Here is a 13,490-nt window from a genome sequence, read left to right on the forward strand (position 1 = left end):
CCGATGTGAACAGGGGCTTAGGAAGTATTCTGTTCACCCCTCTTGTCAGTGTCATTATATTGGACTAGTGTCAGTCCTACACACAGTCCACTGTGCAGAGGGTTGCAGAGCTGATATAAGGACAAATTCATGTACTTTTTTATATACTGTACATCTGATTCCACTTTTATTTTATACATGCCTAGAATTCACTTTTAAAGTTTCCAAGGAGGATAGGTACATACTGTGTGGTCTTTGAGCTTTTTGTGTCTCTTTCAATAAACTGATTTTTATGTTATATTATGACACTGCAATTTATACTAAAACGTTCCATGTGATTAAAGCCTGTTTATTTATTGAGGTTTAAAGGATACAGATATTGCAAGGTTTGCCTGAGCAACACCTGTATTTCTAATGGGCCATACACACTATAAGATTTTCTGAAGACTTTTTCCTTAAGGCCCCTTTCACACAGGCGAACCGTTCAGATCCGCCTGTCCGTTTTTTTGGCGGATCTGAACGGTCCACCCATGCATTCCTATGGGGCATCGGATGTCAGCGGAGACATGTCCGCTGACATCCGACCCGATCTGATCCGTCAAATCTGGACGGATGGAAACCCTATTTTCCATCCGTCCAGCGGATCGGATCGGATGGGATCGGGTGAGAACGGACTGACGGTCCGTTGACATCCGTTTTCCCCCATAGAGATGCATGGGGAACTGTCAGCTGTGTCTCCGCACACAGCGCGGAGACACAGCTGTCCTCCTGCTGATCAGCGGGGGATCGGCGGCTCGATCCCCCGCTGAGAAAAACGTACTCCGTCCAACGGACGGAGTGTGTGAAAGAGCCCTTAGACTTACCAAAACCATATAATATGAGGTCAAACCTAAACACTTTCAATTTGTATGCAATCTGGCAGACCCTTGCACTACATAGAAAATGTAAATCTGAAGGAAATCTAACCACAAAAGTTGGATAGTGTGTATCCAGCTTTAGTAGCAATTTCTCTGCTTTGTTAAAGTATATCTAAACCCAAAATAAAAACCTGCATATAATGAAGCTTTCCAGTCTTTTGATGAGGTGCCTGCTTGAATTTTCTTTTTTCAGGCTTTTTTACTTTATTTTCACATAGTGATCCTGCAAATAACACACTACCTGTCCTTAAGTAGCTATGCTAACTTCCCCACTTTATTTACCCAGGCTGGACTTCAAACATGTCTACCTTTTTTGTTTTTATTTCCTTTATATGGCGGGTGGGGACATTGGTAGTTTACAGATAAAATGCTTTTGCTTTTTTCGTAAGATCAATAGGCATTTCCTATACTTGCTAAAAATATTCTTAGCCTGAAAAAAGAAAACGAATTCAGCCTCCTCATCTAAGGACTGGTAAACTATATTAAATTATTTGTTATTGGGTTTAGTTATCCTTTAACAATTATATACATTTAAAAATCACATGTAATGCAGTTTTCTATTCTACCATATATACTGTATATTCCTCTGAGTTCAGAATACAGGCAGTCCCCAGGTTACAAACAAGATAAGGGTCTGTAGGTTTGTTCTTAAAGGGGAACTTTCGCTCATTTGCTCCCCCCCCCCCTCCGGTGCAACATTTGGCACCTTTCAGGGGGGAGGGGGGAACGGGTACATGTTTTTGACAGGTACCCTTCCCCACTTCCAGGAGATGGCGCTGCGGCCCCGTCCCTTGGAAGTTTGGCCCCCCCTCCACCTTCCCCCGCCGCCGAGCCAATCCAAATGGGCATGCGTATTAGGGACCTGCCCGTGAAGCCGCAAGGCTTCACTGCTGGGTTCCCGCACCGGATATGGCGGCGGCAGCACCCGACAGCCGATGGAAACATCGGCTGTGGTGCCAACATCGCTGGACTCCAGGACAGGTAAGTGTCCTAATATTAAAAGTCAGCAGCTACAGTATGTGTAGCTGCTGACTTTTAATTTTTGGAGGGGGAGGGGGTGAGGCTGGAACACCGCTTTAAGTTGAAGTCAGAACAGGTAACTTTTTTGATTGAAGCTTCAGCCAAAAAAATTATTTTTATGTTTTTTTGAATAGTATAGGGAAGGGTTAACACCCCTGTAACATTTGTATTGCTGTCTGTACCCCTGTTAAAAAGATTTCACCTCACTTTCTGACCCTATGACAATTGGATTTAGAACATTTTGGGTTGTTATGGAACCAAGGATTAGTGATAAACCTTCAGTGGAAACACGTTTTTTTCCATAAGAATTCTTACAGGAGTGAATTTCCCTTTCTAGGGGTAGATTTCCTCTCACTTCCTGTTGTCTCCCTCCATTTGTAAGTCGGATGTTTGTAACACGGGGGACTGCCTGTATGATGTAATAGTGTTTTCAAATCAATGCATTTTCTAAAATAAAATCTACATGAACTTACATCTGTAACAGCGTGAAATGTCTGGGAGCCATTCCGGTCTGGAATAACTTTGATGCTGACGGGAATTTTAACAGAGTCTCCTTCTGGAATCCAAACACCCTACAGGGAATAAAGTGTGAATGATAAAAAGGAAAAGAAGAAGGCAAAAGAATGAAATAAAAGCAACACACACTCACAGATGTGTATGAAATAAAATATCATACCTTGTGTACGGTGCCAAACACTCCAGAGCCTAAGATCTTCAGTTTCTTCAGCTCAGTGCTTTTGAATATACGAGCTTGGACTGTATTGGACTTTTCTGAGGGGTCCATCATTTCAGGACACTGTCAATAATGTTAGGTTAAATTAATTTATTATCCTGACAGCTGATAGGTTAGGCAGACATTCCATATACTGTATAGCTACAATGGTATTTACAGTGGGTAAATGTGATAAAAAAATCAAAACACGTTTAGCTTTTCTGTCCTAACAGAGACTTAAGAAAAGTTATGATGTTTAGCTTAAGGCTTAAATCCAGTCAAAAAGTTAATATGCTATATTGTCAAAAGTATTGGGACACCTGCCTTTACACGCACATGAACTTTAATGGCATCCCAGTCTTAGTCTGTAGGGTTCAATATTGAGTTGGTCCACCCTTTGCAGCTATAACAGCTTCAACTCTTCTGGGAAGGCTGTTCACAAGGGTTAGGAAGGGTTGTCTATGGGAATGTTTAACCATTCTTCCAGAAGTGCATTTGTGAGGTCATGGCACTGATGTGGACCAGAAGGCCTGGATGTCTCCACTCTATCAGGTTGGGGTCAGGACTCTGTGCAGGCCAGTCAAGTTCCTCTACCCAAACTCGCTCATCGATGTCTTTATGGACCTTGCTTTGTGCACTGGTGCACAGTCATGTTGGAACAGAAAGGTGCCATCCCCAAACTGTTCCCACAAAGTTGGGAGCATGAAATTGAACAAAATTGAGGGACAATTCTCATAGCAAAGTTCAGCATGCCTAACAGGGACTGCAGCTGTCTTTTGGTGCAACTTCATGAGGTGGTGAAGGCGTGAATGACTGCCCTAATCCAGGACAGCTTGTCAGGGGGTAGGCTGGCCTTCATAGAGCAGGTGTCAAGGGTGATTCCTAGGAAGGTGATGGACTGAACGTTGAGGTTTCCGAACACTACCCTTAATTTGTCTAAATCTGAGGGGGGCTCATCTCTCTGTTCGATCAGCAGGAAGTCATCCAGGACTTTTTGGCACTGCGCCTGGTGAGTTAGGATCTAGGTGAGAGACTGAGCGAACGTATCGAAGAGCCATGGACTGCTCATTGGGCTGAAGGTTACTTTGGTAGTGAAGTAGCATGTATCTCTCCATGTGATGCCGTGCTGCTGTCATAAGGAAGGTTCAATGGGTAAGAGCTTAAAAGCATCTGAAATGTCCACCTTAGACAGCCATGCGCCCGTGCCTATGCTAATGATGGACTGTATAGCTAAGTCAACGGACGCATACTTGAGAGAGAACTCTTTGGAAGGAATCAGGGAGTTAAGACTGGGGATGTGGGAGGAATGAGGCGTGGACAAGTTGTACACCAAATGTAATTCTTTTGAGAATTTGCCCTTGACAACCCTAATAGGGCTAACTCTCCATGTCTCAAATGGCGACTCAGCGAAGGGGCAGATAATGATTCCCAGGTCCAGCTTGGTCTGCAACAGATTGTCAATAGCCTGCTAGTCAGTGGAGGCTGAGCCGAGGTTCCTGCACTCATGGGTGGTGTGGGGTAGGGTGATGAGCCCCTTGTGGAATCCGGAGATAAATCCGCGCACCAGGAATAGTGCATATGCGGGTGACGGGTGAGAAGAAAGGTAGAACTCCAGCCACTGCATGTTCACCCGGCTCAGTCAGGATGAGTTGGGACACTTGAGGGTGCATGTGCTCTTGGGATGAGCTCCATGACAGTTGACACAAATGTGGAGCAGTCGGCATTTGTTGAAGCTGCTAGTTCTATAGTTGAAGTTGTTGCAGATAGGGCGTCTTGCCTAGTAACTGGATGGTCTGTCCCATCTTTTCCACCTAAGAATGTTGCATAGGGGCAAGCATGCCTTGAGTGGCACTAGAGGTAGAGGGGAAGGTCAAGGAACGTCTGGCGTCCGTGTTGGAGTATCATTTTGCCGTGTGTGTGGAGGACTGGCAAACGTCACAAAGCGGGGAACGCAGACCCGCAAAGTGGTGGCAGAACAGCTCGGTGTACACAATGCTCCAATTCGTGCTGGTTTGGAAATGGGCAAGTTTGGCTGCGGCTCTGGCTGCGTGAGATCAGTGGTAGTCATAAAAGACAGAGCTTCCGTATTTGTACCCTAAGTCAACGGCATGGAGGTAAAAATCCATCTCTTCCCTCCTGCCATGGTTGGCCGAGCACAACACGTCCCTAAACATGCTGAAGGCCAGTACAAACTGGGTGATTGAGAGTTTTTGATTGAGCCTGGGGCCTTTAGCCTTCAGAACCATGGACACATCCCCCCAGGCGTTGGACTTATTCTCGGCCAGATCGTGCACCGGGATAAGCAGGGAGGCCAATTTAACATCTTTTTCCCCCAGGATGTCCTTTCTTATGCTGGCACGGATGAGGTGTGCAGGAAACATAGTGGAACTAGAGTTTGGCGTACCTCTGGGTGGTAGTTCCAAGAAAGGCGGTGCAACTGTGTCTAGGGGGGGGGGCACCTTTAGGACTCCTACTATCGTCTACACGTCGGAGACTGCTGCGGTCAGCGTGCCGATCATGGTGTGCAGCTGGGCGAGAGCTGAGGAGATGGACTGCAGGGATGCCTGCTGGGTGCCGGGTGCAGCTGCTGCTGCTGTTGGGAACAGCATCCTGAATAATTCGGCAGTCCTGGCCGTGGCGGGGTGGGAAATGGCCCTACGCCGCAGCTCTGCCGTGAGCTTGGGAATAGTCCATCCCCTGAGGGACTGAGTGCTGTCTGGCTCTGAACCCGCTTTAGGTGATGGAGAGGCGGAGGAAAGGTCCTCACTGCCAGACAGTGACATGACTCCAGCTATAATGAGAAAGGGGGGGAGGTGTATGTTTAAGAAGAGTTTTGGAAAATGAGAACAATGGAGGAGGGACTGAGTATGTAAGAATAAGTAAGGAGCAAGGGGAAGGAAGAACAGAAAAAGGAACGACGTGTAGTGAAGAGTGGAAATTTAGAAAACTCGAAGAGTGCAGGGGCAACCGAGGTTAGCCAGGAGGTAACCAATAGCTTGGTTATAACCAATAGCTTGGGGGCCTGGTCAGTGTCATGCATGGAACCAGAGCCCCAGGGCGTACTGGGGTGGGAAGCTGCAGTCTGGTTGTGGTCTAAGTAGGAATGTTGCGTTCTGTAGTAGGTGACATATGGTTGGCTGGCTACATCTGCACTTTCAGCAAGCAACTGTTTAGCAACCATGTCTGGAAAGTTTTAAAGTGATGTCCTTCAGAAAATAGGTACGAAAGAAAATGTGACAGTAGCTAAGCGCCAGACCGGCAGTCCAATTAGTGTATGTGAGGTATCGAGATGAATAAAGGGTGCTGCAGGTTGATGTGGGAGAGTATCCCGAGTACTACCCACCTGACTCGTGCCCTGATAGAATAATAGGTCCTGGTTGTGGCAATCTGACGACCGGGAACCTGAAAAAGGTAACATGGAGGTCCAGGTCTAACCTATTGTGAAGGAGAGCCCTAAGCCCACCCCCTCCCCCTAAAATGTGACAAAACTCCCCCCTGGGTAAAAGCATGCGAAACCCTGCATGTGTGTATGTATGTCATATTACGTCCAACCTTATGCAGGATGGCACAACCTGACCTCACTGACCTATGGACAAGAAAACGTGAGTGGCCAGGTTGAGTGCCACTGGAGACGAGCTTGCAACACGTGTTGCAAGAAAGTAGCCTCAAAGAGAGGCGAAAACAAGCAGTAGAGAAAAGTAGAAAATGTATGGGGATAACCAAGGCCATGCTGACCGAGTGACGTAAATAAATGAGCTGGCACTAAAAAGAGGCATGTTGAAGAATGTCAGCGTTTGTGACCTAAGAAGTCGCATGAGTTGTAAGTGTGAACGGACAAATGAGTGGTATGAGTGGTGACTGAGAGCTTGGGCAGGAACCTCAAGAGGGAGGCTATGCTGCAGAAGCTTGTGGTGCCTGAAAATGGGTAACGAGTGGTATGAGTGGCGACTAAGAGCTTGTGGCAAAGAACCTCGAGAAGGAGGCCATGTAGCAGAAGCTCGTGGTACCTGTGAATGGGTAATGAGTGGTATGAGCAGTAACTGAGAGCTTGTGGCAGGAACCTCATGGGGGAGGCCGTGTTGGAGAAGCACAGTGCCTGTTGGAAAAACGGATTATATATTTTATAATTTTTATTATTAAATATTTTTTTTTTTTTGTAGAAAGCATGTTCAACCTAGTGCAGGAAAGAACAACCTGAACATGACTGACCTAAGGGAGAAACGACAGACAACAAAGTGTGAGTGGCCAAAATGTGTGCCACTGGAGACAATGAGTGGTCGGATCGTGTGCCACTGGAGACGTGCTTGCAACGATTACAAGAAAGTAGTCTCAACAGGCAGGCGAAAACAAGGACAAATCGTGCCCACTTGGTATGGAGTTATGAAACTAGAGTATTGTGTGTTTGAGTAGATGCGACCTTATGAATGGGTCTGAGTAACGACTGGTTGCTTGTGGCAGGAGCCTCACGAGAGAGACCAAGGTGCAGGAAGCTGTGGTGTGTGACAACTGGAGTCGACTTGTGTCGTGCCGAAAATACGAAACACTATATCGACACAGGATTCAAATTGAGCCGTCGTAGAGTGTTAGGGTGCTACCCCCCCTCCAAAACCGAACACGTACCAACTACCCACAGGCTGATCAAAGTGCAGACAAGGCACCGGGAGGGTGGACTCCATTTTGCTCAGCTGGGATTGATCCGCCGATCCCCGCTGAGCAGGCAGATGACAGGTCCGTCTCTGCTCACTGTGCAGTGACGGACCTGTCAGAGCCCCACTCTCCTCTATGGGAGATCAGATGGAAACGCTTGTCTGTTTTCATCCAATCCTATCCGTTCTGATTCGGATGGAAAATAGGGTCACGAACAGGATCAGATTGCATAGCAGCGAGTGTCAGTGGAGTTGTCACTGCTGACATCCGCTGCCCCAAAGGGGGGGAAAGAACGTCCGATCAGGTCCACCTGAAAAACTGACAGGCGGACCTGATCGGAAAGCCAGTGTGAAAGGGGCCTTACACTGATGAGATCATGCTCACTCCTCCTGCCAGCACAAGTGTGTTCAGCAGATCCTGATTGTTCCCAGTTCTGGCCCTGCTGGCTGATATCAACACAAATTTAGATCCTTACATACATTTCAAACAGTTTTTAATGGAAACCTAACTACCTTAATTTCCTGGAAGTCAGATTTAAAAAAAAGTCACAAGAAACTGCTATCCCACCTTGACCCCAACTGTAAATTTTTGGAACTGGGTGGCGGCTGTAAATTTTAGCACATAGATTTACAACGTACATTAGACGAGAGATTAGCTGAATGTGACTTACCTCTGCTCTCTCCAAGTAGCGCCTCATAGCTCGCTTTTTGCGGATTTTCAGTCCTCTCCAGTACAGAAGTGCCAGAAGGATGCAACAACACAGAACAAAGATGGATGCTACAACTGATATTGCCACCATTGCTTGAGTTTTACTGTAGACCAATAAAGAATTATGTTAGAAAAACTTAGTCCCTGATTACAAACGCTCCTTAGTCAATTTAATAATATGAGTGTTCCTGTGCAATGGTGTTTTACTTTCCTAGTTTACCCTATATCATGATTCATATCATAGTTACTTACTTTGGATGTATTGCCATATTGTTTCACTAGAGGGCAGTGAAGCACAAGCTTTCTTTAATCCCCAAACAGGTGCAACATTTAAACAAAGGGTGTCAAGTTATGAATTATGTGCATTGCCGTTGCTGAGCTCCTTCAATAACATTCGTTGTCTGGCTTTAATACTTATGGAGTCACAAACCCAGATCAAGTATCAACAAGTAAAGTAAAATTTCCTAGTCCATTTGCTTGTTCTGTGTCAGTAAGTCAGAAAGCACCAAAGCCAATGGGGTCTACATAACAGCCACCCAACTAGCATGACAACAATGTCAGCATATGTATCTTTCTCAGATTTTAAATATTATTTCTTTAGAATCAGGGCCAGATTTTAATTACTGACGCCTCTAGGAACACACATTTTATTGGTATATGTAACACCCCTCTGCTAAGGTAACCTCCTTTATGCAGATATTTTTCTTGCTCTTCTGGGCTTAACTAAGGTTGAGGTAAGGTTCAGGACAAATATGGTGAATAATACCGCCAGTATCCTCACCACTTTGTTTTTTGTGTGGCTACAGGGCATGGAATTGCATGGCTGCAGATGAGTAGGTTGTGGTCTGCTGTCATGTGGCAGTTTCCCGTGGGTTCAGGCCTAACTAAGTTCATCCCAAGGCCTAATGTGACTCATCCTTAGTCCTAACCTGACATAGAATATTTAAATAACCTTATATAAGATACAAATTCATACTGATCATGGGAAAAAAATGTGTTGTCAATAATTATGGAGGGGAAAACGTCCTTTTTGCCTGTGCCACCTAAAAGCACCTGCCTACTATGCCTTATGGTAAATCTGACCCTGTCGACAACAGGTTAGATATTGCTTGCACTTATTTGTAAGAAATTCACATTGGGTCAAGACACTATATTATTTTTATGGACCTCTCTATTCCCTGTGTAGCAACCTATAAAAAATATGTACCTATGGCCAAAATGATGTGGACATCCCTCTAAATCAGTGGTTGTCAACTCCAGTCCTCAGGACCCACTAATAGGCCAGATTTTTAGTATTACCTTGGGGAGATGCAGACTAGAGTACTGCAATCACTAAGCAGAAAATTATATCACCTGGGATGTATTTCAGTTATCTTGCAAACTTGGCCTGTTAATGGGTCCTGAGGACCGGAGTTGAGAACCACTGCTCTAAATGATTAAGCTCAGGTGTTTTCAGTTAGAGCTACTGTTAATGCTTCAGCATAGAAAGATATTTTAGAGAATTGTGTGCTTCCAACATCATGGTAACAGTTTGGAAAGGTTCTTTTCTGTTCCAGCAATACTGTGCCCATGTGCATAATGCTAGCGTAGCACCTCCTGGTGTACATAGTATTAATATGTTAGATGTAAGCAGCATAGGCAAATTTAGTTTGGCTCACAGTAGCTAAAGTGAGCATGTCTGTGGGTTCAAGCTCAGATCAGGCTAGAGGCATCTGCAGGTCAGGCCTCTGTCACCTTCCCCTGGTTCTGGAAGTTTCCAGAAACTTCTAGAAGCTAATGGGCGGAGGTACAAAAGCAGGGATCTGAATAATTGTGGGAGTTTGACCAATTCCCAGGCGTGGCAGGGTGGTAAGATGTGCCCATAAATGTAGAAGAGCCTGGCCAGCCAGGGGTGGTTGCTGGTTGGAGTATGGAGGGCTGCATTGGGGACCATGAGGCCTGGAGGGGACCCCAAGGCTTGGGGCTCTGCCTCCAGGCAGGAGCTGAGGAAGGAAGGAAAGCAGGAAGGGAGGGAGGAAGGAAGGAATCAAGGAAGGAAGGAAGGAAGCAGTTTGATTAGAGGGATCTTCACCACCCTACAGTCTCATCCAGTAGACACCCTGCATTGCAAGGAGGGACCTGTACAGAAGGAGGCCTGAACAGCAGTCTTTGCCAAGCAGCAGGATTTCAAGGGAAAGAGTGAGTACCCCTACCTACCACCCTTAAGAGCCAACAAAGGGAGAAGGCAGCTGGATGCAATATTTAGACAGCCTTTATGAGGGACACTGTCACAGCTTACCTAAACCCCTTGCTCTGGGATCTATTTAAAAAAAGCCAGATGTGCTGACATTTTGCTATTTTCTACTAAAGGGACACAGAGCTCCTACATACAGTTGAGGCTTTGCTATTTTCTACTAAGGGTCCCCAAGCTCCTACATACAATAAGACTTTGTTATTTTTCACTAACAGGACATAGGGCTCCTGCATACAATTGGGACTTTGCTATTTCTACTGAAGGGACATATATATTTTCTATTGATCCATTAAGGACTGACATTATTCCAGAGGGAGTACAGTCTAGGAACCATTTTACTGCAAGTTTTACATAGAGAAGGTGTCCTCCAAGTTGTTGTTGAACTCAGTTTGGGTATCCCATAACAGCTTATCGCCATCCAAGTTTTTATTGTCTTAAATAAAATATTAAAACAAGCCCAAGGACTGTTTTCTGTCTGTGAATTCAAGCTGCAATATGTGTGTTACCTGGCTGTGTGGAAAAGAGGCGTACCTATGGTCTCCGGCGCCCTTGGCGAGGAGCCCTTGGCGAGGGAGGGGGACAGAGAGAGGGGGGGATGACAGAGAGAGAGAGGGGGGGTGACAAAAAGAGATGGGGTGACAGAGAGAGGAGGGTAACAGAGATAGGGGGTGAAAGAGAGAGGGGGGTTTGATAGAGAGAGGGGAGTGACAGAGAGAGAGAGGGGGTGACAGAGAGAGAGAGAGAGGGGGGGGTGACAGAGAGAGAGGGGGGTTTGACAGATAGAGAGGGAGGCTGACAGACAGAGAGGGGGGTGACACAGAGAGAGAGGAGGTGTGACAGAGAGGGAGGGGGGTGGCAGAGAGGGAAGGGGGTGACAGAGAGGGAGGGGGTGACAGAGAGAGGGGGTGAAAGAGAGAGAGGGGGGTGACAGAGAGGAAGGGGGTGACAGAGAGAGGGAGGTGAAAGAGAGGGGGTGACCGTGAGAGAGAGGGGGGTGACAGAGAGAGAGGGGGGTGACAGAGAGGGAGGGGGTGACAGAGAGAGGGGGTAAAAGAGAGAGGGGGGGTGAGAGAGAGGGAGGGGGGTAACAGAGAGAGAGGGGGTGACAGGGAGGGAGGGAGGGGGGTGACAGTTGAAGGTTCTGAGCGGCCGTACAGTCTCCTCTGACAGCTAAGTGCAGTCCCCATCCCCAGCCTGCCGCCGAGCCGATTAATGATGTCACGGTCATGTGACTGCTGACCGCGCATATGTGTGGGTGGAGACAGAGCTCCAGAGAGCCTGCACTGCCGCTGTTCTGCCTGGAGTGGACACAGGGCTTCGGGATTGAAGCCGCATAATGCCTGGGGGCACAGGCTAAGTGGAGGGCGCAAAAATCACTGCTAACACTGCCAATTTTTTGCGCCCCCCCCCTAGGCCTGCGCCCCTGGCGGGCGCCAGTCTGGCCAACCCCATGGTATGCCCCTGCCCCCCCCTCAACCTGCGCCCCTGGCGGGCGCCAGTCTGGCCAACCCCATGGTACGCCCTTGGTGTGGAATTAGATGGACCCAAAACCTAGAGGCCCTCTAGGGGGTAGCACTACACTAGGTCTACAAAAACATAACATGATAAGTTTGGCATGGAGGAACCCACATGGCCAGCATAGGCTTCAATACAACTAAAACTTTTAGATTGAACTGGAACACCAACTGGGAGCCAGGACTTCTCATCCACAATTGGTACCAGACCATGCAAATTAACTTTTGGCTGAATGGGCACAGACTACCACTGCACACGCCAAACCTTGTGAAAAGCTTTATTATAAGAGTGGAAGCCATAGGAGGCCAACTCCATACTAATGTCCATGGTTTTGGAATGGGATGTCCAGCAAGGTTATATAGGTGTAATGGTCAGGTTTCCACAAACATTTAGCCACAGAGTGTATAATGCTTTGAAGCAAAGACCTTTTAGATTGACATCGCTACAGCACACTGTAGAAAACAAACAGGTTGGGGAAGTTTTAGAGACAGACCAAAGATACTTTGGCCAAAGGCAGCAACATTCAAAAAAGGTGTCTAAGTGAAAAAGTGTAGAGTTAAAACAACAAGTGCTTGTTTACTACAAACACTGTTTATAGATCATCCTATTGTACTTTTAAAAGGAGCAGAAAGCTGGGATAATTGCAGTGATATCACGCACAAGTCATTTCAGAGTGCTGATGATTGAAGTAGCCTGTCCTCCTTCCCGGCGCATAAATGATCTTGACAGGAAGGGCGTTATGCATTGACAATATAACCAAGCCCTGCAATTATTGTCCCTCCATTTGTATTGACTCAATTGCCTTTTAATTTGAATCTTCGGCAAACCATACTTCTTTTAATTCTGTTAATTTACAAGCAGCTGCTGCGGACAAGGCTGACATCATAAGCCGACTGTGGTGGAAACACAAGCTGATTGTCCGGACAGTTCCTCTCTCAGTGTAATACCAGTTATTATTGAGAAAAGAAATAGAGCCAAGGATTGTAGCTTCTATTCATCTACTAGATAGTGTAGGGGAAATTCCAGGACAAGTTCAACAATATGTCCACTATACCCATTCTTTGTACTTCCATTGTGACAGCAGGAATGATCATACTGTATCTAGCAGTAAAGTAGTAAATGTATTTTATATCAAATTTCTAATGGCTCGTTTCCACTGAGCGTTATGGTACGGTTCGGTTTGGTACGGTACGCAATTTTTGCCGTTTCCATTGTGGATGGTACCCTAATTCTGAACTGTACCGTACCACTTTTTTGGGACTCTTTCGTTGGGGTACCAAGCACATTAGTACCGTACCAACAGGGTGGAGCTACACTCTGTAGACTTTGATTGGTTGACAGAGAATCGTCCATCACAGCTTTCCGGCTACACCACGCCTATCATGAAAGGGTACTATTGGCAGTGGAAACGCAAGGTGTACCGTTCTGAACCATACCATACTGAACCGAACCGTCCCACTCAGTGGAAACGAGGCATTAGAGTTGCATGGTAAAACGTGTTGCATTGTCTTAACTTTTTCCATTCAAATATATTATTAAGAATATATTATTGACCTTTAATACATTTTATACCTTAAGAGACCTTTCTGCAGGCAAATGGATACATGGGGGTTATTTACTAAAGGCAAATAGGCTCTTCACTTTGCAAGGGAATTTTCTCTTAGCTTAGTGAATATGGTAAAAATTTACCCAAAGAATACCCAATCCCGTACATTGGAAAAAAATAAAAAAGGATTTTTGCTTTAACATGATTGGATGA

The 13,490-nt window shown here is 46.1% G+C and overlaps 1 protein-coding gene across 1 annotated transcript in view; it reads right to left on the reverse strand.

Moving 5' to 3' along the window:
* ERBB3 (erb-b2 receptor tyrosine kinase 3) overlaps window positions 1-13,490 on the reverse strand; it is a 155,150-nt gene that overhangs the window by 21,373 nt on the left and 120,287 nt on the right. The window contains exons 17-19 of the mRNA XM_082245567.1: window positions 7,946-8,087; window positions 2,593-2,712; window positions 2,390-2,488 (exon numbers count right to left, since the gene is read on the reverse strand). Of these exons, the coding sequence (XP_082101693.1) occupies window positions 2,390-2,488; window positions 2,593-2,712; window positions 7,946-8,087 (361 nt within the window). The remainder of the gene's footprint in view (window positions 1-2,389; window positions 2,489-2,592; window positions 2,713-7,945; window positions 8,088-13,490) is intronic.

This window comes from Pelophylax lessonae (assembly GCF_965119305.1).
Source record: "Pelophylax lessonae genome assembly, chromosome: 2".
Lineage (NCBI taxonomy): Eukaryota > Metazoa > Chordata > Amphibia > Anura > Ranidae > Pelophylax > Pelophylax lessonae.